This window comes from Hypomesus transpacificus, chromosome 8 (assembly GCF_021917145.1).
Source record: "Hypomesus transpacificus isolate Combined female chromosome 8, fHypTra1, whole genome shotgun sequence".
NCBI lineage: Eukaryota > Metazoa > Chordata > Actinopteri > Osmeriformes > Osmeridae > Hypomesus > Hypomesus transpacificus.
In genome coordinates this window covers 3136709-3158886 of record NC_061067.1, presented here as the reverse complement: position 1 = coordinate 3158886, position 22178 = coordinate 3136709, and the positions used below count along the sequence as shown (strand labels likewise).

Here is a 22178-nt window from a genome sequence, read left to right as displayed (position 1 = left end):
AGGCTCAAAGAACACATCAAAAAGACTTCCACAAACCATAACTCTATTGATACGATATTCTTCAGCACACGGCTTTAGGTTGTGAAGGGACTCTTTTCAGTTTTGCATGTTCTGTCTCCATGGTGTCCCTAGGGGAGAGCTCATGTCTCATTAGGTTTAGTCCTGTGTGATGAGATCAGGGGAGAAGCTGCTGACTAGGGGCAGGGTCTCATGGTCCTGCCTCCATCCAGGAGCTGGTGAAATGGGAGCTCTCTGTGTGGTGACCAGTATTTAAACCCTCACCGGGTACAAGGAAGGCAGTTCGACCAGACTGCTGGTCTACACCACAGCATCCACAGCAAACGGTAAGCAGGACTTCCTCATCTCTCTGTGTTCATCTTTCTCTGGATCTACAGTACCTCAGTGTCTCTCTCTTTCCCTCTCTCTCTCTTTGTCTCTACAGTACCTCAGTGTCTCTCTCTCTCTTTGTCTCTACAGTACCTCAGTGTCTCTCTCTCTCTCTCTCTCTCTCTCTCTCTCTCTCTCTCTCTCTCTCTCTCTCTCTCTCTCTCTTTGTCTCTACAGTACCTCAGTGTCTATCTCTTTTTCTTTCTCTGGATCTACAGTACCTCAGTGTCTCTCTGTCTCTGTCTCTGTCTCTGTCTCTGTCTCTCTCTCTCTCTCTCTCTCTCTCTCTCTCTCTCTCTCTCTATATCTCTCTCTCTCTCTTTGTCTCTAAAGTACCCCAGTGTCTCTCTCTTTTTCTTTCTCTGGATATACAGTACCTCAGTGTCTCTCTCTCTCTCTCTCTTTGTCTCTACAATACTTCAGTCTCACACTTGTTCTCTTGTTTTCTACAGTACTTGTCTCTCTTTGTTCTTTCTGTCTTCACTGAACTTCACTTAAACTTCAGTGTCTTTTTCTGCTTCTTTTTTGTTTCATAAACCTCTGCAGTCGATTTAAAGAAAAAAGCAATGACTGGTTCTTTAAAGTAAGTAATCTCCGTTAGATTCCGCGCATTTAATTCAGAAGACTTTGGTGAGCATTTGGTTAGTGAATCCATGTACAACAGGTTGTCTTTATAATGTGTGTTTGTGATATTGTATTTTTATATTACATGATAAAGTTCAAAACAAGACAATACTGTAACATATTATCCATACTGCTTTTTTGAATTAGTGACCTTGTTTAATTATTGAGTTATTTCTGAAAACTGATTCCATATCTAATATGATAAGGACTTTGGTACTTTTTGACAAATCAATATGGTCACACACAAGGTCCCATCTCTGTCTTTTTAATGAAGCAATTACGTACAAAATGCATTGGACTAAACAAATGCAATAAAACCATATTTCACGGATGGGGTTATTTTGACCTTTGTAGTTCTTATACTGTGGTCTATTCCTCCATCACTTGGCAACAGTGTTGACCCTGTTAGCTGGTATAAAAAAAAAAGCCTTTATACTTGGTTGCAGCAAACAACAAAATGACAGGCCCAATTAATTGTGAAACTGATGACCCCACTTCTCCACCACTGCAGAGAATGACAGGAAGCAGAATGTTGATAATAATCGGGAAATGTGCAATTATCCAAGAATTATATTACATCCGTTTCCATAATTTGATTGTTTCCAGTATATTCTGTCTAAGGTCATTAAATGCATTGAAATATTAGAATATCTTATTTTACACTAAAGTGATCATATTAAGGCCTGAAAATAGGATAGAGGATTCTCCAGTGACTGTGCACTACTTGAGAAAAGATTTTCCTGACATCACGATGACAAAAATGAAATGCTTTTGTTATGAACTTTATTGACAAATGTTTAGACATTTTGTATCAGCAAAGCTTCTACTTCCGTTTCTAGGTTCAGTGAATGCTCTGACAAAACCAATTGATGGGTGGATTTGCACAGTAAGAAATAACTGGACTAACAACTAAAGCAGTCACTCTACTAGATCAATGTAGTGCAACTTTAGATCCCAAAACTGGAAAACAAAGTATGCAAAATATGACGTGACTAACATGTATCTACCAAATTAGACTCGATAGTTTTTTTTCACTCAAATCTCCTTAATGCAGAAACAATTCAACACATCCTCCAGCAACAGTATTCTATCATTCAGAGTCATGGACTCATGTTCTACTAGGTCATTTTTCTATCCTCCCATGCTCTCCAGCCAAAAATGGAGAAAGCAGGAACAAGTAAAACAGGCTACCCTTCTTGTGGAACTTTGGATAACTTAATTGCTTTTCTCAATAGTAAGGCTTTAAACTGAAGGCTGGTGCTTTAGACTGGAATGGCCCTTATCAAAGCGGAGGTTCTTCCCCTTAGTGACACAAGCTTCCGTCTTTAAGAGGAGGCCATCTACTCTGTCACAATAGAAAAAGAAGAAATAAATAACCAGTTTTGCTTCAGGGATTTCATTTTGGGACGACAGAGTATGGTTGGGTTTAACGATCAACATTCGAATGATGGTGTGTGATTCTGTGTGTGCTTTCTTTCCAGTGATTTTCCCATTAGAGGATTGCTTGTGTAGGGAAGGCCCAGATGGATTTCAGCAGGGAGGTGTTGCGACAGAACAGTTCCTACAGGTGTGTGATAGACCAGGACGATACAGCCATGGCGTGCCTCAACATCTTCCAAGTGAGTCCTAGCTCACTGTTTGTCCCTGATCACAAACAGTGCAGAGAACGTAACATCACAACAACACTGGCAGTTTGTGTTTAAGAAAGTAGTTTTATCTTTTGGGAGTGGGGAAAGGAAGTAAGGGATGACAGAGGTGCATTTACAAACATTTCCAGAACTCGGAGGTTCCACGTAACCTTTCATCTATGATGCCCTTCCTTGCTGCTCTCTCGGAGGTCAGTCATCACTCTGGGTATCAACAAGAACCAAGACGCCCAGACCACTACAGCTCAGGGTTTTGATTCCAACTGAAGCACTATGACAATGCTACAATCTGTGCTAGAAAAACAATAACCATGGATTTAGCAACAACAACAAAAAACATCCACAAAATGTCCACTCAGTTTTTACAGCACTTCTAATTCTTTAATTCTGATACTCTGTTCACGTACTCGACTTTGTTTCTCTGTTCAATTCTACTTGTATCCGTCCAGTTAGCGTCCAATGGAGATCTGGGGCTTCTGGAAAGCCTAGTGAGGAAGGACCCCTGGGTCCTGAGAGAGAGAGACGACGCGGGGGCCGGCCCCCTCCACCACGCCTCCGCTGGAGGCCATGTCCGTGCGCTCCACTTCATCACCTCTGCCACCGATCAGAAGGGTGAGGCTGCCTTCGGCTCTAGACACTGACACTGTCATCTCATCATGACCAGGCAAGAGTCTCACTGTCGATCCTTGTGTGAGTGACTGTGTGTGCATGACTGTGTCTCCAGAGCTGAATAGTTGTGATGTGGATGGCAATGTGCCTCTCCACTGGGCTGTGCAGAGGAACCAGTCTGGGAGTTGCGCAATCCTGCTGGAACTCGGAGCTGACCCCAACATCCTCAACACGGCCCTCATGTCCCCTCTACACCTGGCTGTCAGCCAAGGACACAACAGCTTGCTGGAGGTGAGCTTTTGACACCCTGCCCTGTCCCACAGCCCCTGCCCCAGGTCCCTGCCCCAGGCCTCTGCCCTCAGAGGGCCCCCTGCACCCCAAACAGGGGCAAACTGTCTTCTTTGCACTTGGCTGGTAGCCAAAGACACCCTAACATCCTTGTAACCGCAGCCTAGGAGAGGCTTGATAAGGGAACTGAGGACAGATGTTGCTTTGTCACCCTCCACCTTGTTCCTGTTTATTACATGGCACCTCCCTGTACCCTCACAGCTGCTGCTGTCTAACAAGAGCACTGATGCGAACCTGGAGGGTGACCTGGGTAACACCCCTCTGATGCTGGCCTGCTCAGTCAACAACTGTGAGGCCCTCAACATGCTGGTGAGTATGACTAAGCGTCATGGAGAGTTGGAGGTGCGTTCACTTTTTTATTACTGGAAATGAATCTGAGCAAAACTTGACAAACAAATGCTGTAGCTCAACTTTGGATCGACTGAAACCCTCTCTCCCTGCCTCCGTCCCTCAATCCCTCCCATCTCTCCCTCCTTCTGTTAAATCCTAACTTTCCTCTCTCCCTCCCCACCTCAGCTGAAGCACGGAGCTCGGATGTGTCATCAAAACAAGCTGGGGCACTTTGCCATCCACGCTGCTGCCTTCTCCGGAGCCCGGGAAGCCATGGACATCATCCTGAAGGCCGGTAGGACACAGACTGAAGCTCTGCTTCCTAATTGGGATCCCATAGGGTCCCATAGGGTCCCCAATTAGTCCTATTCCTAATCCTATTATTTTAGGAAAAGAGGGAAAAGAGACTCACCTTACAGTCAGATATTATATTTCATAACAACACTGTACAACAGCATGTTTATACAATGCAAGCCTTCACATTAAGCAGAGCATGTGAGACTGACACTGTTTACTAGACTGGGAGGTCTACCAGTGAATCACACCGCACCACGAGGATGTTTAAAGAACGGGATAACCTAAATATTTGTAATGATTCTGGCGTTCTGTTTTCTTTGCTGATTTCACTTAGCTGTCGGGGTGCAACACGCCAGATATAAACCATGACTAAGAGTAAAATAACTGATGTTGTGTTGTCTGCCATCAGGAGTTGATTTTGACCACCCGGTGGAGAAACACATCAACTACCTGGACAAGTCCAAAAGCAGCCCCCTCCACCTGGCCGTGCATGGGGGCAACATGGAGGTGATCCGCTTCTGCATCTCCAAAGGAGCCAGAATCGACCAGCAGCAGGTAACACCTGGAGCCATTTGGCAGTTGGGCTGAGATGAAGCCCATTGAAATAGCAATTGACTGTGGAAATGAACTGTGACACCGGGATCTACTCCACTTAAACTCTCACCCAGCCCCAAAATAGAATTACATGCTTCGCTGACACATACAACTGAATTTGCATTGGTCATTCCACTAACCACAAAATGAAAGTATTTACATTAGATTTACAATGCTCATTTGAGTAATTTTAAAAGAGTACAAGGTATGTTAGTATTGCCCCACAATAACACTGTCAACAATCCCCTTGCTCAGCTGGCTCCCAGACCCTGCTTCTGGCTGCAGTAATGCTTTCAGATGGTTAGGTTGATACAGATGAACCCTTTATGTTGTGGAGCTGAGTGAGAGGCAGCCTCTCCTGTGTGTGCTGATGTGACCTTGTGTTACCATGCTCCTCAGCCTTCAGACCTATCAGGGCTGGGCAAGGGCCTTCTCATGTTACACCAGAGGAGCCTCCATGAGGCCCTCATCCTGCTTTAAGTGTTTCACTCTGACCGTTTGTCTTGTGGTCGGTGTTAATCCTAATGTGTGCCACAGGCCCGTAGACCGACATGTGTGCGGTTTCTCCTCAGTCTGTTTAGCATCTTCTAAGGGGGTTTGTAGTAGCGATGGAAACAATAATCCAGTGTTTAGCATGGTTCACTAATGGTTCGCTCTGGATAAGAGTGTCTGCTAAACGTAAATATATAGTAAATATAGTAAGTATATATACAGTCTGTCCAGATGATCAAAGTTGTGCCTAACATGTAGTCTGTGTGTTTAGGTTGACAAGTCCACGGCACTGCACTTTGCCTGTACGCAGGGGGCAATAGGAGCAGTCAAACTGATGCTGTGTTCCTACAGTAGAGTGGATGACATCATCAACCTCCCCGATGGGGCCTTTCAGACTCCACTCCACAGGTGCAACACCTTTTAACACCTGTTGTAACACCTGTTTTACATATTTCTTCAATCATTCATAAATGCAAACTATTCCTAAACATACATACAGTACAAACATGCAAACATGCAGTGAAGACATCCATTTTCATGCATGTGTTTTTTTTAACTGTAATTTAAACTCCTACAATGTTTTGCAATTGTTTTCAAAACATAATAGTTTTTTTGCGTTCTGACCCATTACTAAGACAACTATTTAACTATTATGTGCTGTGCAAAGAGGAAATTGATTCCACCTGCAAACACATACACTAAAACCACAATTAGAACCAATAATCTATTTTTAAAAAGCTTGAGCAAGGACAGGAAATTACCATTTTGAAACTATCATAAAGATATGCCTTGAACATCTCCTATATCTGGAAAGAAAATGTTTTCCCCGGAGAAAAAAGGCACAGATTTGCTTTCACACTTTCACAACCTGTTTCAAATCTGTTTGTGTTCCCTTTACACAGACATAACCCAAACAAAAAAAAACATGTCAACTGCAATAAAGGCCATATGTACAAACACCTTCACCCGCCCTGATCTGTTCTCCTTTCCCTTCCCTTCATATCGATGTGTTCCACCCTGGTACACTCCCTACCAGTGAAGCCTGAGAGCTCTCTCTTAAGTGGTCAGTCATGACTGTTGACCCGTTGTTAACACGTTATCCACATCCAAACACAGGAACACAAGCTTCTGACAAAGCCTAGCTCACTCCACCTCCCTGGCCTCCGTTCAACCTTATTTGAATTATCTCTGGATTGTAATCTCTTGGAATTCAATCCATACTGGTAAATCCCTCTGACCCCCCATATGGCTCCCTGGCCACCAGTCACTGTGAAGAAACATCCAGATTTGTCCCACCATGCGTCCTGGAGATGTTGGAAGAATGCAAATCCCCATGTTTATGTACAGTGTAATATTGGATTTTGTTATTTATCTCTCAGCTTCCAAGAGGGTCAGACCTTAAGATGTCAAATCACAGCACGTGGTTGGCTACAGGACAATACAGTCACAGATGAGATTCATTCCAAATTGTATATTTCATTTTCAGGGCCACAATATTTGATCACAAAGACTTGGCAGAGTACCTCTTGTCAAAGGTAAATACAATTTGAACACCTGTACACACACACACACAGTCACACGTGGAGTGGTTGATACGATCAAAGTAAGATCAGGTCCTCTTTTGTGCTACATGTGTACAGACTACAAATAGATGAAATTGATTTTCTGCTTCTATAAAACACATCTACTGTGCGTGTGACAAAACACAATGACAGAGCGGATGGTGAATCACTGTTCTCTGTATTTACTGACGTAGTCCTTTGTGTGAATTTGTCTCCTGGTTGAATCAGGTGTGGCATGACTGAACTGACCAGCTGCATGTTGATTTTGTGTGCAGGGAGCAGACGTCAACAGCATAGACTGCAAGGACCACACACCCCTGCTGCTGGCCACCAGCTGTGGAGCATGGAAAACAGTGTCTCTCCTGCTGTCTCACGGTAAGATAAAGCTAAACACAACAGAGCTCACAGTGACGTGCACAGTGACATCATCGAAGCAAGGGAGTCAGATGGCTGAGCGGTTAGGGAATCGGGTAATTAATCAGACGGTTGCCGGTTTGATTCCTGGCTATGCCAAATGACGTTGTGTCCTTGGGGCAAGGCACTTCACCCTACTTGCCTTGGGGGAATGTCCCTGTACTTACTGTAAGTCGCTCTGAATAAGAGCGTCTGCTAAATGACTAAATGTAAGTATGCTTATGTGTGTGTGTACTGTATGTGTGTGTTTGTCTGTGCACCTCTGACTCACAGGGGCGGACGTTAGCATTAAAGACAGATCAGGCTGCAATTTCCTCCACCTTGCCATCCTGCAGCCCAAAGCCCTAAGGAACCTCACCCAGGAAATGCTACAGGTGACCAACCTCACGGATTCTCTTCTTAGTGGATATTTATGCCTTTAATGACAATAAATTCTTCTTACTTATTTCCAAACATAGTTAGCCTTTTACACCTGTCTTCGGTTTAAGTTTATTAGCTTGTCTCTAGGCCAAATACACGTTCAGGGCTCTGCCAAACGTGGATGTTACACTTTGTGCTTCACTGAGAAACAAGCCAAATTGAAACAGAGGTGATGAACTTCTCTGGACGTGCCAGTGATGCGAAAGTGATATATTTGCCTTGGTTGTGTCTCATGCCATTAGATTTTCTTTATATATGTATATGTGTCTGTGTGATGTGTCCCTACAGCACAGCGTCATAAAGGATCTACTGAGTGAGGAGGATCATGAGGGCTGTACCCCCCTCCACTACGCCTGCAGGCTGGGCATCCCTGACTCAGTGAGGAACATGCTGGGTCTCTCAGGGCAGGTCTGTCTGGAACGCAAGTCTAAGGACAAGAAGTCAGCCTTGCACTTTGCTGCCCAGTGAGTTGGACTTGTTGTCCTGTAAATATGCTGTTCTGTCATCTGGCATGGGGAGGTTTGGGGTTGACATGGTGTGAGTGCATGTTCCCCAGCCAGGATCCTCTAAGTCACCTTCAGTGTCTACGCAACAGAATAAGGTTCTAACTCTGTGTTCTTAAGAGCACATTGCTGATAAATGACAGCAGTGTGGACTTAACAGTCGCACTTTAATCATAAATCGTTCAATTAGTCACCCATAGAGTGCTTGCTGCAATGGAATTGAATTAGAAAGGCACATTGATTGTTAATTGAATGTTATCCATAGAGTGACCCAGAGGTCCATTAGGTGTGGGCGATGTAAATTGTTCTGTGCTCGATTTTTCACTGGTATTCATCCATTGCACTGGAGTTAAAGGGCAGATGAAGGTCTAGTTGGTTGTTCTAAGATATATCTCCGTCTTTGTTCTCCCTTCCTCCCCCTCCTCCACATTTTCTTCTACCTACTTCTGCTTCTCTTCCTCCTCTCCCTTCTTCCTCCTGCGTTTTCAGCTCCCTCCTCCTCCTCTCTCTCCCTGTTTTGCTCCTTCAGTTCCTCTCCAACCTCCTCCAGTTTTTACGGTGACTTCTTAATGAATCCCTGACACAACCTCTCCTGGCCCTGTCGTCTCAGGTTTGGGCGTTTCAACACCTGTGAGAGGCTGCTGGAGACCATCACTGACTCCCGCCTGCTGAACGAGGGGGATGAGCGGGGCTTGACTCCTCTCCACCTGGCAGCAGGAGCGGGCCACACCAAGGTAGTGGAGCTGCTGCTGCGCAAAGGAGCCCTCTTCCACAGGTGAACAGCACCCCGCCTCTCTTCCAGGTCCACACAGCTGCCACGTCAAACTGTAGATACGCTCAGGCTTGTTTGGTTGCCTGATAACAAGCTATGAACCCTGTCGCATGCCACCCCATTCCCACTTTTGAGAAATACAAAAATGAGAGTGAGTCTGTTCCTGAATCCTGACGTGTTTGTCTTGAAATGTCAGTGATTACAAAGGCTGGACGTGTTTACACCATGCTGCTGCAGAAGGGTACACCCAGACCATGAAGGTCCTGCTGACCTCCAACATCAAACTACTGGACAAGGTGGACGAGGACGGGGTAAGTAAGACTCCAGCATAACTGCAGCTGTTTCATCAGCCATGGTGTCTGTGAGCAGATGTGAGTCAGATATGAATGGTCATTGATCAGGCTGTTTAGGGTTAGCTTGTCAAGGACAATGATATAGTCTCTCCTAACACTCGAAATCAGCATTAGACAATTGATGCAAAATGCTAGTATAGATCCAAGCCTGAGAGCATTTCATCGTCTGTTAGAAACCCCATTTCAGATTTTGTCTGAGGACAATGTTTGGCTGATTTGTTAAATTAGGTGTGTAATTGTTCAGACGGAACAAAGATCGGATTGGCTACGCCTCTTTCACAGACGGACTCGAGTGTTTGACACGAGCGGGTCTGTGAGGCGTCTCACTGTGTGTGGTGTGCCCCTCCCTCTGACACTGCAGAGCACGGCGTTGCACATGGCAGCTAAGGAGGGGCACGTTGCAGCGGTGAAGCTCCTGCTGGGAAGAGGGGCAGAGATCGTCCTCAACATGGACCACACCTCGTTCCTCCATGAGGCAATACAACATGGGAAAAAGGAAGTGGTCAAAACTGTCATTGACAGTGACAGGTGATACTGTTAATAAAAAGGTTATTGTTGGTAACATCTGACATCCAATTAATCTAAAACCACACATTGTTCATAATTACTTAATTGCTGTAATTGCTCCTTGCATTTGACATCTCTGTTTGCTGTGTTTTTGTGATGCAGATGTGCTGAGGCTATTACATCATTCAAGATTGGCACCAGTCAGAGATGTGCTGTTCTTGACATGATAGAGTTTCTACCTGAGTCTTGCCAGGTTTGACTCCTAATCACCAATCCAAGGCATTTCTCAACAACTGTATCTAACTAGACCATTCAGAACATTTTAAATGGGGTTTTCCAACATACAATGGACGGAAAGCCAATGTGCGTCTTCAGATGGAGTTTTAATTTCTCATTTAATTGGACAGCACCTGCTGGACAGCTGTGTGACAGAGTCAGACGATGATGCCAACAGTCTTGACTACCATGTAGGTCTCTTGTACAACACACTCAAATTAAATCCTCACAAGTCCACGAAGGACTGAGACATCCAGTCACCTTTGAATTATCAGCACTTATTTGCAGCGCCTTGAATAAATACAACATTGGTAAAAAGGTTTATGGTTGATTTTCTTTCGTTGTGTAGATTGAATACAATTTCCGGTGGCTTCAGGCTCCGTTGGCGCTGAAGAAGCACTCGAGGCATGACAAAAGCCTGCACGTCCAACCACTATCTGCACTGAATGTAAGCAGAAACACCCGGCCCTATCTAACCTATTTTCCACTTCTCCTGTTTGAAAACTGCATGCTAGGCATGACATTAAGAAATAATCCATTGAATTAGAAGAATTAGAATTCTCTTTCTACTGTTACCCAAAACTGGCATGAAGCACAGGTAGTCAGTTCAATTGAAGACGTGTTATCATGCTTTTTGTTTAAGTTGCATAAACAGAGGACGGTGTTTAGATTTGTTTCCATTGGAACACATTTCTCTACAACCATATATAGTAGTAGTTAATATGTATAATGCAGTAGGTCTACTATTTCTCTTTTAGTCTGTGGACTGCAAACCTTGTTGTCCTAAAAGGGGAGTATATATTAAAACTCACACCTTGAGTTGTGTTTCTACAGAACGCCCTGTCGTTGCAGCCAGGTTTGTTCCATTAAGTCACTTTTTCTATCTGTCTCCTTAGTCCATGGTGCAATTCAACCGCATAGAGCTCCTCAGCCACTCAGTCTGTGAGAAGTACCTGGAGATGAAGTGGTCAGTATTCACAATGACTCATGATAAATCAGTCATTTCTAATATGGAATGCATTTCAATGTTTCTTTCCCCCCCGGTTTTAATGTTTCTTTGAGATTTTAACACATCACAAAATATGTTCCTTTGCTGTCACAATCCCCTGCCATGAAAACAACATCCCATCATCAAACTCCTGTGTCCTTTCCTTGTAGGCTGGCATATGGAAGCAAGGCCCATATTCTCAACCTGTTTGTCTACCTGCTGGGCCTGCTGCCTCTCACCCACCTCATAATCACCCTTAGACCCATTCTGAGCTTCACTGGCAACCAAACATCGGTCAACATGGTGCCCATATCCTTCACGGAGGTAGGCAACCGCTAATGCTAATGCTAGCAGGTGTTAGAGTATGCCAGTTGCTTGGTTGGCAGTGTTGGAATAATTTGCGTGAAAAACTGGGAGCTTTAGTGAAATGGGAGAGCAGATGCTTTGAGACTTTAAATATCATTGAGTTTTAACAAAGGAGGGTGAGTGCTCAGAGGAAGGATTGCCAGAACGATGTGGTTTGGGAGCAACTCGGAATGAATGGGAATAGAACATCCTTGATTAACACTTGCACATATTCACTGCTGCGGGAAATGTAATGCCTTCTCCCAGTCGTAAAAGTCTACCTTTACAACTTCAGACGTAGGTAGAGGTGAACATTAGATAGACTGAATTAGATGGCGTCGCCACCATCCTGTGTGCATGTGATAATGGGGTCACCCTCATTCTTCTCTCCATGCTCTGCCCTGATGGGAGATTCAAGCAGCATGCGGCTCGTTAACCAGTTCTCTTTGCCACTGACAAGATCATTTCATGTCTTATTACGTTGAATGTGTTCTGTCATCATCACATGTGTATTGCCTACGTAATAACCTTGTCCTTATCCTATTACTTCATTTATTCACTTTCATTATGAGCTGTGAGAGATTCATCAAACCCGCTAGCAAGGTCAGAGTGAACGTCATCTCACTCATTATTATTTGTCTTTGGAAGCGCGCACATTTCCACGCCCGCACATTACATCAACAATGTGTCATGGAGGATTTGGGTAAATGCCGTTTCTTTGCTGGAGAGGCAGCAGCGTGGCTTTATCAGTTTGATCACCGGTCATCAGAGTTAATGCTTGTTTAATAACTCCTCTATGTAAGCCTTGGGTCTATTCCTTTCCCTGAATTTTCTGAAGACTTCATTCCCATGTTGTCTACAGCAGAGTGTGTCCCGGTCCTTCTGCATGGTGATGGTACTCCTCATGAACATCCATGCGATTGTGAAGGAGGTGGTGCAGATCTCACAACAGGTATTCTACAGACCCTGTGTGTTTGTCTTTCCCATAAATCTGCCCCCCCCCCCCTCAAGCATTTGCGGGGAAACCTTGGATGGAGGTCACTCGGGCCATCAGGAGTGATGGATCTTGTTCTTTGTGATTTGGAGCTGAATGATTGACACTGAAGCTACACGATTGACATTGAAAGCAAGCTACAGTATCATGGGAACTTTCTCTGCCAGCTGCATACTATTCTGCAGAGGGTCTATCCACGGAAATTCAAAGTCACTTTATTGTTCACTTCATTGTTTTTCTTTTGTGGAGTATACGGCTTGTTTGATAGTAAAGCAGAAGCCAATGACACCGCTGACCAGCTGGGAGAAATTTGTGTTTATGAGATCACTTTGTTTACCATCAACTGCCTCTCTCACACCGTGTTATTTTCCCTCTCAAAGAGGCTGAACTACTTTAAGGATGCTTCAAACCCCCTGGACTGGTGTGCAGCTGTGTTCTCCCTCCTCTTCATCACCCCACTCTTCTTCAACTCATCTGGGACCCTGCACTGGGAAGCAGGGGCTTGCGCCATCTTCCTGGCCTGGGTCAACTTCCTCCTCTACCTCCAAAGGTCGCATATCGCTAAGCATATTTCCCGACATGAAAATAAGATTTGTCGACATTCTTTTTAACCCTGTAAGACCCCTGGTTGTAAAATGACAACATTACTTGAAGCTTTCTAATTGCAAATGTATTTTTATTTTTGAAAGACCACATTTATCCAATATCATTGCAAGGCAAGACAATAGCCCCATTGGCTATTGGATGTTGTAATTTTAAACCGGGTCTTACAGGGTTAACAGTCCTGTGTCGAGGGCACTAGCAGAAATTACATCCGCTCCTTTCCTCAGGTTCGGGCATTTTGGGATTTACGTGGTCATGTTCGGAGAGATCATGAAGACGTTGGTGTGCATCATAGTCCTCTTCTTCTTCCTCATGTTAGCCTTTGGCCTGGGCTTTTATGCCATTATGCTCAACCAGGTTAGAAAAGACCCATGTCCATAAATCTATGAGAAAGCTGTGACGTGACGAATATACATTATACATACATTACCTTTCAGATCAAGCCTCAAGTCATGTCTTTCATCAAACAAAACAGAATGTCCTGTTGTTTTCTTTGTAGAGTGAATTCAGTCGTCTAGACCTCTCTGTGCTGCAGACCTTTGTGATGATGGTGGGAGAGCTCAACTACCAGGGCAACTTCCTGGATGCCTACCTGAAAGACGAGCTTCCTTTCCCCTTGCTGACCTTTGTCCTTTTTGTGCATTTTGTTCTGCTCATGCCGATATTACTGATGAACCTCCTGGTAGGTAGCCATGCATTAACACTTGATTTTAGTTAGAGTGTGTTTAGGAAGTGAGACTTCTCACAGAAGCAGGAGGTCAATTCTGGATGTTGATGCTAATTGGTTGACACAGCAAATGTCAATGCCTCTTACTCGTCTCCCATTGGCTGTGTTGTAGATTGGTTTGGCTGTAGGAGACATCGCAGAAGTTCAGAGAAATGCTGCCCTGAAGAGAATAGCAATGCAGGTATGTTAACTGACTACAAGGTTGGTTGTTTTTAACACATTAATATAATATTTTCACCGTTACAGAATCATCCTAATAACTTGGTGTTATTAAATCTCAATCTCAACCTTCGTCAAAGGCAGTAAGTATAATGGACTGTTAAATTGACCGTTTCTTTATTATTTTAGATTGAGCTCCACACCAATCTGGAAGAAAGGCTGCCTTACTGGTTCATGAAGCATGTTGACAAGCCCTCCATAACCGTCTACCCCAACCGCAAGTGTTCCAGGGTATAATTGACCATGTCAGATTTGTCAATCAAGTAGGACTGTTGACTTGCGTGTTATTACTACTGTTACTGCTACTATTTTAGCGATTGTTACCTAAACAGACTATTTCTGACTCTGCCGTCTGTTAATCTATGTCCAGTCAGCAACAAGTCAAATTCCACTCTCATTAGAATGATTCCGATCCAATCACACAACCTCTGGTATCGACAGGTCTTGTTCAATATGGGAGAGACTACAAAGAGACGGACTCGTCTGCACCTGCAGAACTCCCGGGACTTGACACCCCTGGAGAACGAACAGCAGAAACAGAAATACAGGTAACAGACATGAGAGGAAACTATGCTGCTACAACATCATTTTAACCCTCCTATTGTCCTGGGATCATAGCGACACGAAACCAACGAAAATACTATAAAACATGAATCTTAATACTTGGCATTCCTTAGTAGCTTCCTTAAATGACTCCCAAAATACACATTTGGAATCAAAAAACTGTAGCTGCTTCCAAAAAAAGGCCAATTGCTCAGGGTCAATATGTTCCCCAGACACTACTGATGGGGGCTGGTTGGTATTCATAGATTTATAGCTTTACCTTTGGAGGAAGATAAAGAGTTAACCACACAGCTGATATTGTCTAGACAATGGTAACATTGTACCAAATGTGACATTTGTTTTCAAAGGTTTAGTTGACTAAATAAATTGGACCCCAGGTTATAGTGACCCAATGGGAATGGGTGTTAGTATTTCTGAAGACTTGAGTGTTAATGTAAGCATAAAACCATTATCTCACACGTTTGAGAGCAAAAACAAACACATTTTGTTGATGAACTGTTATGGTCCTGACCTTGTCAGTACAGGACGCTTTGGTAGTGGAGTGTGTGATTGACCCCTAGTGGTTATTTGGGGTATGTCCACCAACTTGAATTTTAGAATCCCTTTGCAATAGAAGGACATCCAGAAAAGGATGTCCAATGTTTGCAAGGAACCTTAGTTGAAATAAGGCTTCCCTGCTACACTCCGATACAACTCCCAAACTTGACAACCCATCTGGTGAACAACAGGTGAGCCTAAGAGGATCTAAGGTGAGTGTGTGTTCCCGTGTGTAGACTGAAGGAGATGTCCAGCGTGCTGGACAAGCAGCACAGCCTTCTGAAGCTCATCATCCAGAAGATGGAGATCACCTCCGAGGCGGACGATTACGACGGGCCAAAGACGGTCAAAGACGAGAGGCACAAGTCAAAGAGGAGTGCAAGTACAAACAAGGGGTCCAAATGGGTCCCCTTAATGAAGGCCATTGAAGCCAGAAAATGATGAGGATGCAAAAACCTATATAACTCTACAACTATATTAATTATACCTAAAGCCCTGAATATACTGTTGAGTGTCAAAGATATGGATATGAGCATTACATTGTTATGATCTAAGTAACGTTATTATTTTGAAACGACATAAATACAGTACTGTAATGCAAATTAGAATTATATGAAAAAATTAAAACTTTAATATTGTATTTACGTGCAGTGGTGTAGCATGACAAGCATGTTTAGAAACATACTGTACAGTGATAAATGGTGTGACCAGTGCTTAAGCACTGTGCCAATTATTATGTTCCTTTCTACTGCATGCCCTGTCAGACAATTCAATCTAATTTTTACAACAATAACAAATATACTATGTTGTTCTTGAATAGTTTTATTTAATATAAAAAATGAATAACAATTTTAATGATTGTGAACTTTATTTCCCCAAAAATGTTTTCAGCTTTTCGAAAAAATTCTTACTCATGACGGCTATCAAAATATGCAGGTCTGTGTTGGGCCTTGCCACTAAATGCACCCCCTGCTAACTTTGACCAGAAAAGGGCAAGATGCCTGAAACCTGCTGTGGTTACTCATAGTAGTCCCTTCAATATACAGCAAGAATTAAAACATTCGAATGATTGCCGTGTGTGAACAAAATGTGTGTCTAAAATAATTTAAAAGTAGAAGACATGAAGAGAACACAGTAAGACCATTCATTGTAGTATTCTTGAGTAAATGTAATATGTTTCCATTTTACCGCTTCACTGATGAGTCCTTTCCAGGTGAAAGGACTGTTCCACACTAACCGCCATGGAAACCCTTTAGTGCTCCATAAACTCCTGAGAGGGTTCTCTGTGTGCCGGAATTGGCATGTAAATTCCTATTGGCCCAAGCCCAAGATTAATAACCTTGTAAGGTTTTGTCATACCCAGGGATGGATTTATGCCTTTGTAGCGAGGGAGAGGAAGTGATCAAGGATACATGTACCTTGTGACAGTCAGGATGATGACTAAGCTAGGGGACACTATATGAAAAACATCCAGATATGTGATATGGAAATGACTAAATGTAAAATGACTAAATGTAGATATGCAGTGGAGTAGAAGATTCCAGATGATAAGCCAATTTGACCAACGGCGACACGATAATAGTTTCACAGTGCATTGACCTGAAAAGGTGGAATTATGCTTTCAAGCAAATTACTTTTCTCCAATCTTGTCCTAAAATTACGGCACCAAAAATTACAACCAAGCAGCAATTGTTATCCTCTCCCAGCTGGATTCCAGCCCAGCATGCTGTTTGTTAAAGAGTCTTTTAAACTATTTTTACAACTGTATAATTCCCACAGTATGTGACCCATCCGTTGCATAGGACACGCATCACTGAGAAAATGGTTTTCAACACTGGCGTTTGAAGCAGCCAATGTAAGAGAGTGAGAGGAAGCCAACATCTGGCTGAGATCTGCACTGGGTGTCAGGGTCTGTTACACAGCCACCTCTTCCTCTTTCCCTAGGGCAAGCACAACACTTAACAGGGTAGCTATTCGTTACAGCGGCCTGCAGCTTTCTGTGCCCTGTCCCAGCCACAGTCTGGAGGGTGTGAGAGAGTGTTTATGCTCAACAACTGTGCCCAGGGTCGGTAATCTCACCAGGGGCTCCCACGCATCAGACTAACTCTTGGACCCCTGTCTGTCTAGTCTTCCCCATAAAGGCTAAGACCTGCTCATAGCTGGTAGTCCTGCTGATGGCGGGTTTGATGTGAAAGCGTTGTTTTAATGTTGGGGTTATAGTTCAAAACACGTCACCAGGCCCTAGACATACACAGTCATATAATCATTCTAAAATGTCCTTGTGAGACAGGGTGATTTTTATGAATCCTAATTGTTGCTCGAATACCATCTGTTGTTTACCAAGGAGAGGGGAGAAACATGTGGATGATTGTTTGGCAAATATTTACAGTAACATATCAGAATACATCACCAGTTTGCAATTTTACTACAAATTGTTACTAACACAAAGTATCTTGTCCTCTGTTATAAAGTTGTACTTCAGAGAAGGGTGTGAAAGCTGTGATGGGATTCACACTGATTAGTCTAAAAGCTGTGATGCTGTTGTCATACTCCATTTGTACACCAATGCAGCTATGAAGCCACGGTGACCATGGGAACGGAGCCTGGGGGTGCAAAACACAAACTGCCCTCTGACATCATCACCCTACACCTGTCGCTCAGCCTCCAAGACTACTAAGCAAGGCCATGACGGGGGTCATGAAGTGTAAGAATCAGCGCTGATAGACAAATGTTAAAGTCTCCATTCAAGTGAAAACTCATGAGATATTTATGACTGTTTCCCCTGACTTTAATTATTCCCATGGCTAATAGATTCAGCATGTCATCCATTATGCTGATGTTTTGAGCAATGTTTGACTAACTACATTCACAAAGTGACTAATGGATACCCCTGTCTAGCAAAGCTCGCTGCTTTGACAAGATGTTGCGCCAAAGGCTAAAATATGTGTCACAAAGCCGATAACTTTTCATGTACTTTTGACAAAATAGGACAGAGAATTAAATAAAACATCGATCTCTCATATCTTGTCATAAAATCCCTTAGCTTGCACCTTGTGCTGTGTATACGTGTCCATGGTGCTGATGAATGCAGTAGACAGTGGAGGAGATGGCAGTTTGCCTGACGGTCCAGCGAGGACAAGAGGAACTCTATACCTCAACCTGATGACACGCTGAAGTGGATCCCCAAGGTCCTCCTGATGCCCCGCGCCTTCTCTTTGGAACGATGGTTTGAGGAACAGGATTACAGGAAGATAGGGAACGTTTCCATGGATTAGGGAACATTCCTGCCCCAGAAGAGGGGAAAATGTGAGAAATTCTAAACCGGGACAGAGGGGGGCACAGAGAGGTCACGGAGTAGAGTTCTTTTGGTCCATAAAAAGATAGAGGTCAAGAAAACTGTTATGGGATGAGTGAACAATAAAGTTCTGATGTCATCTAATTTACAGTCGATAAAGAGCAGAAAGGATGAGTTCAGTAGCTTCCTCCATCCTCACCCTGTGAATTTGGCATTACCAGGCACCAACAATACAGCATGCCTCCCAGCTGTGTACTTAAGTGTAGATAATCGCTGGCTGGATCACACTATTGTGATAAAAAAATCCAAATTTCACACAAATTATGGAGAAAACTATTCACAGCTATCATATTTACTAGGAATATTTGGAAGAATAGATTTCTTTCTCAAGCGTAAGGTTATTTCACTCCTCATTTACATTTTAAAAATGAAACTGTCATTTTAATTAATTTATTTCCAGGATTCCTGTGTGCCTTATTTCAAGGTAATGATCTTCATCACACACTAACGTTCTTCATTTTCCCTGATGCTTTTTCCCTCCCTTTTTCCCTCTCTTCCTACCACCTTGTAGCCTCCTCACATCTCTGAAGGTAAAGTAGAGTAACTAGAGAAAGGGAGCCTGCTCACAGGACGATGAAACTCACCCTGGGAATGTTCCGGGCTCGCCCTCTGCTCTACCACGCCTCAGTCATGCCAGTGCTCCAGATGTCATGGGAACGCTGAACAGCTGAGACAGATGCAACAGGGCCGCGCGTGAAAGCAGGCTGCATCTGCGGTAACTCTATCCCTCTGTGAAACGGGCGAGGGATTAGACACTTTTGATAAGGTCCTTACATTTCTATTACCACCAAACATCTGTGGGAGACATCCACGCGGAGTTCCATCTTTAGGCTGGACACAGTGCTGTTTGGGGGCGTAATGTGGCTATAATCAGAGGATGGTAAACAAGCTAGTGGTCTGGATGCAGCTAGGGACTTTCAGGAGCTTTCTTACTCTGTTTACTCCAGATCACTCAGCATCCTGTTCAGCACCCCACTGAACATGACCCATGCTTAGGTTACTTCTTATAGTCTAGTCTACCTACATACCAAACATCCTTCCTGGTTTCATCGCATCTTGTGAATTCCATCTCTACTTTTTTTTTGTGTCAAATTCACCAGTGGGCTACAAGTTGCCAGAGTGAAGAAGCCAGTCTGACTGCCAACGTACAGTTCTGTGAAGGTCACGGTGGTCCAAAGAAAAGGGGTGGGGACAGTTCCTGAAAATACTATACTTCATGCCAAGTCTAGGACAGTTAAATTAGCAGGGTGAAGGAGAGGACATGTTTAGTTGAAGAGAGATCTGCAGCAACACATCCACATAAGAAAACAATTGTAGGCTGAGTTTGTGATGGGCCTTAGATTTAGCCTGTAGGATTCGTTGTAGCTGTTACTGTGAATGCTAAATTTAGAACGTTAAGGTAACACAAGTAACATAACTTTGTAGAACAGGATCTCTTCAGAAGAAAAGAAGCGTTATCTTGAATTGAAGGCACGGGTTTGTCATACACTTGCTCAACCGTCCAAATGTCCACCGGTTCGGTGAGCGAAAATGATGACATTGTGACATCTCACCTAAGGAAAGACGCCCCGTTGGGAAGCAACAAGCGGAGCAGTGTGCACTATACTTCAGCAGAGTTCTCAGACGACGAGTACGGCACAGATGACGGCTTTGACCGAAAGCGCAAACGGATGCGCAGTGGGTCCGAGGGTAAACAACTTATCTCAAAGTCTCATCAAAAGGAAGCTCAACAGACGCAAAGAAACGCTGCGAATGCCAGAGAAAGAGCTCGGATGCGAGTTCTAAGCAAAGCATTTTCCAGACTTAAAACTAGCCTGCCTTGGGTACCAGCCGATACCAAACTTTCGAAACTGGACACGTTGCGCCTCGCTTCCAGCTACATCTCTCACCTCAGACAAATTCTGCAGGATGACCGTTTTGAAAACAGCTTCGTACACCCTGTAAACTTGGTATGAATAATCTCGCCTCTTATGACCAATATCATTTTTGATGTCACTAATATGCTAATAGTAATCGCTTGAATGAATTGAATGTCTGATAAAAAAAAACAGTATGTATGGGACCTGTGATTTAGATTTGAGGCAGTCAGATTGTAGCTATAAAAAAGTCAATATCATCACAATCTTTATTTAGTTGTCATCTCTCATTGTGGGTTCTTACGATCTCTGTTCACAGACTTGGCCATTCGTTGTGTCAGGCAGATCAGAAGACATCCAAGACGTTGATCCTTCCGCCAGACTGTGCGGAGCAACAGCATAACATTGTTCTCAGCGTGGACTGTTTACACATCCCTGTATCCCGTCTCAACTGTCAATTATCTGTCATAGCCTACTCGACTATGATATGAGGCATGTGATGATTAAAACACACAGTTCCCTTCTGGTTCTGTATCCCCCCTTCTTATTCAAACTTTTTCTATCTGCTTGCGTTGTTTCTCATTCTAGGACAGGGGTCTCCATCCCTGCTCCTGGAAAGCTACATGCCTCAAGGTTTTAGCTACAACACTAATATAACACACCTGATTCTAATAATTATCTGGTTGATCAGGTAACTAGTGTAGAATCAGGTCAAATGAGTGTGGTTGGAGCAAAAACCAACAGGCAGGTAGCTCTCCAGGGTTGGATACCTATGTTCTAAGGCATTGTATTGTTGTGTTGTGAATAGTGTTATGCCATGTTTTACACTGGATGTGAAATTTTTGTACATGTTGATGTTATACTTATAATGAAGGAAAAAAAGTGACTTGGTTTTTTTCTCCAACTGTTCACATTCTTATGCTGTCCCAGCAATTCACAACAATTGTATAGTCTGTAATTGACTCTGAACCCCCACAGCCCTTCAGTAGTGCAGTTTTGTTGGGTAGTCCCTCAAACAGTTTCTCCTCTGCTGTCATCTACTCTACGAAGAGAACAGCAACTGTATATTCTGTTCAATTTTCATATACAGAAAACATACAGTATTCATCCTTTAAGGGTTACCAAAGTAAGGATGTCAATCTGTAAAAGGCTACTGTAAGCCTTATGGCCAGCACTTCCATCTAGTGATAACCAATGAGCTGGAGTTGGCATGACGATACAAATGTGTTTGCTCTAAAAACATAGCCAGCGAGTCTGTCATGACCAAACTAAACAAGTGCGCTGTAAAATCACTGCACCAAAAACACGGTGTTGTAGCGACCTGCGAATCCACCAGAGACTCTTTGCTAGCAGCGCTATCAGGAAATGAATGGATCAGCGATCTTGAAGAGTCGTCCATGGGGATAGAACGGTGAATCATAATGCACATGTATATTTAAAGTATTCACTGCCAAAGTAAGCACACACATAATGAGGGCAGGAGACTTGTTTAACAAGTGCACCAGCTACCCGCGAGACTAAGAAGAGCAAAGGAAGGAACTTTTCATCAGGTTCCTAGAGGTCTGCAGCTGTCAAGAGTTCTCAAGAGTTTCCCAGGCCTTGGTGCTGTGCCCTGGGGAGGCTGGGGGGTGGGATCTGCTGGGCCCGGACAGCTAATGAGACAGCCTCTCATGTTTGCCTCTGTTTGTTTAGGAGAGACAAATGCAGACAATGCAGAAGAAGAGACTGATGTGCATTCATGGTGCGTTGATGAAGGCTGCCTGAGTTGGTACTCATCCAACAAGCAATAATCTTTCTACATATGGTTTTTAAATGGTTACATTGTCCATCAAAGTTTCTTTTTGTTTGACAGATGC

The 22178-nt window shown here is 43.6% G+C and overlaps 2 protein-coding genes across 3 annotated transcripts; both read left to right on the top strand.

The window, feature by feature from the left end:
- The first annotated feature begins 276 nt into the window (after nt 1-276).
- Nucleotides 277-15966, top strand: trpa1b (transient receptor potential cation channel, subfamily A, member 1b). 2 transcript variants are annotated; one of them, XM_047023839.1, is made up of 29 exons: nt 811-970; nt 2493-2630; nt 2789-2848; nt 3107-3269; nt 3382-3557; nt 3816-3923; nt 4131-4239; nt 4651-4796; nt 5599-5735; nt 6814-6862; nt 7165-7264; nt 7577-7677; nt 8012-8187; nt 8837-9001; nt 9195-9309; nt 9713-9879; nt 10021-10111; nt 10266-10325; nt 10484-10582; nt 11031-11101; nt 11293-11446; nt 12330-12419; nt 12842-13011; nt 13292-13421; nt 13564-13746; nt 13904-13972; nt 14140-14241; nt 14452-14558; nt 15348-15966. In XM_047023839.1, exons 2-29 carry the CDS (start codon nt 2535-2537, stop codon nt 15550-15552), a joined length of 3399 nt encoding a protein of 1132 aa, XP_046879795.1. In that variant the 5' UTR covers nt 811-970; nt 2493-2534; the 3' UTR covers nt 15553-15966. The 2 variants fall into 2 exon arrangements, with proteins under 2 accessions (XP_046879796.1, XP_046879795.1); XM_047023840.1 differs by lacking the exons at nt 811-970; nt 2789-2848 and adding an exon at nt 277-344.
- Nucleotides 15967-19717: 3751 nt separating this feature from the next.
- Nucleotides 19718-21208, top strand: LOC124470180 (musculin). The gene is made up of 2 exons (XM_047023946.1): nt 19718-20415; nt 20642-21208. The coding sequence occupies exons 1-2, from the start codon at nt 19972-19974 to the stop codon at nt 20723-20725; spliced, it is 528 nt and encodes a 175-aa protein (XP_046879902.1). The 5' UTR covers nt 19718-19971; the 3' UTR covers nt 20726-21208.
- Nucleotides 21209-22178: the final 970 nt, after the last annotated feature.

Excerpts from the sequence above, each read along its gene's own strand:
- trpa1b (XM_047023839.1), top strand. The coding sequence starts at position 2,535 with ATGGATTTCAGCAGGGAGGTGTTGCGACAGAACAGTTCCTACAGGTGT. Across the intron at positions 8,188-8,836 it reads GCCTTGCACTTTGCTGCCCA|GTTTGGGCGTTTCAACACCT; the intron begins GTGAGTTGGACT and ends CTGTCGTCTCAG. Across the intron at positions 9,880-10,020 it reads ACTGTCATTGACAGTGACAG|ATGTGCTGAGGCTATTACAT; the intron begins GTGATACTGTTA and ends TTTGTGATGCAG.
- LOC124470180 (XM_047023946.1), top strand. The coding sequence starts at position 19,972 with ATGTCCACCGGTTCGGTGAGCGAAAATGATGACATTGTGACATCTCAC. Across the intron at positions 20,416-20,641 it reads TCGTACACCCTGTAAACTTG|ACTTGGCCATTCGTTGTGTC; the intron begins GTATGAATAATC and ends CTCTGTTCACAG.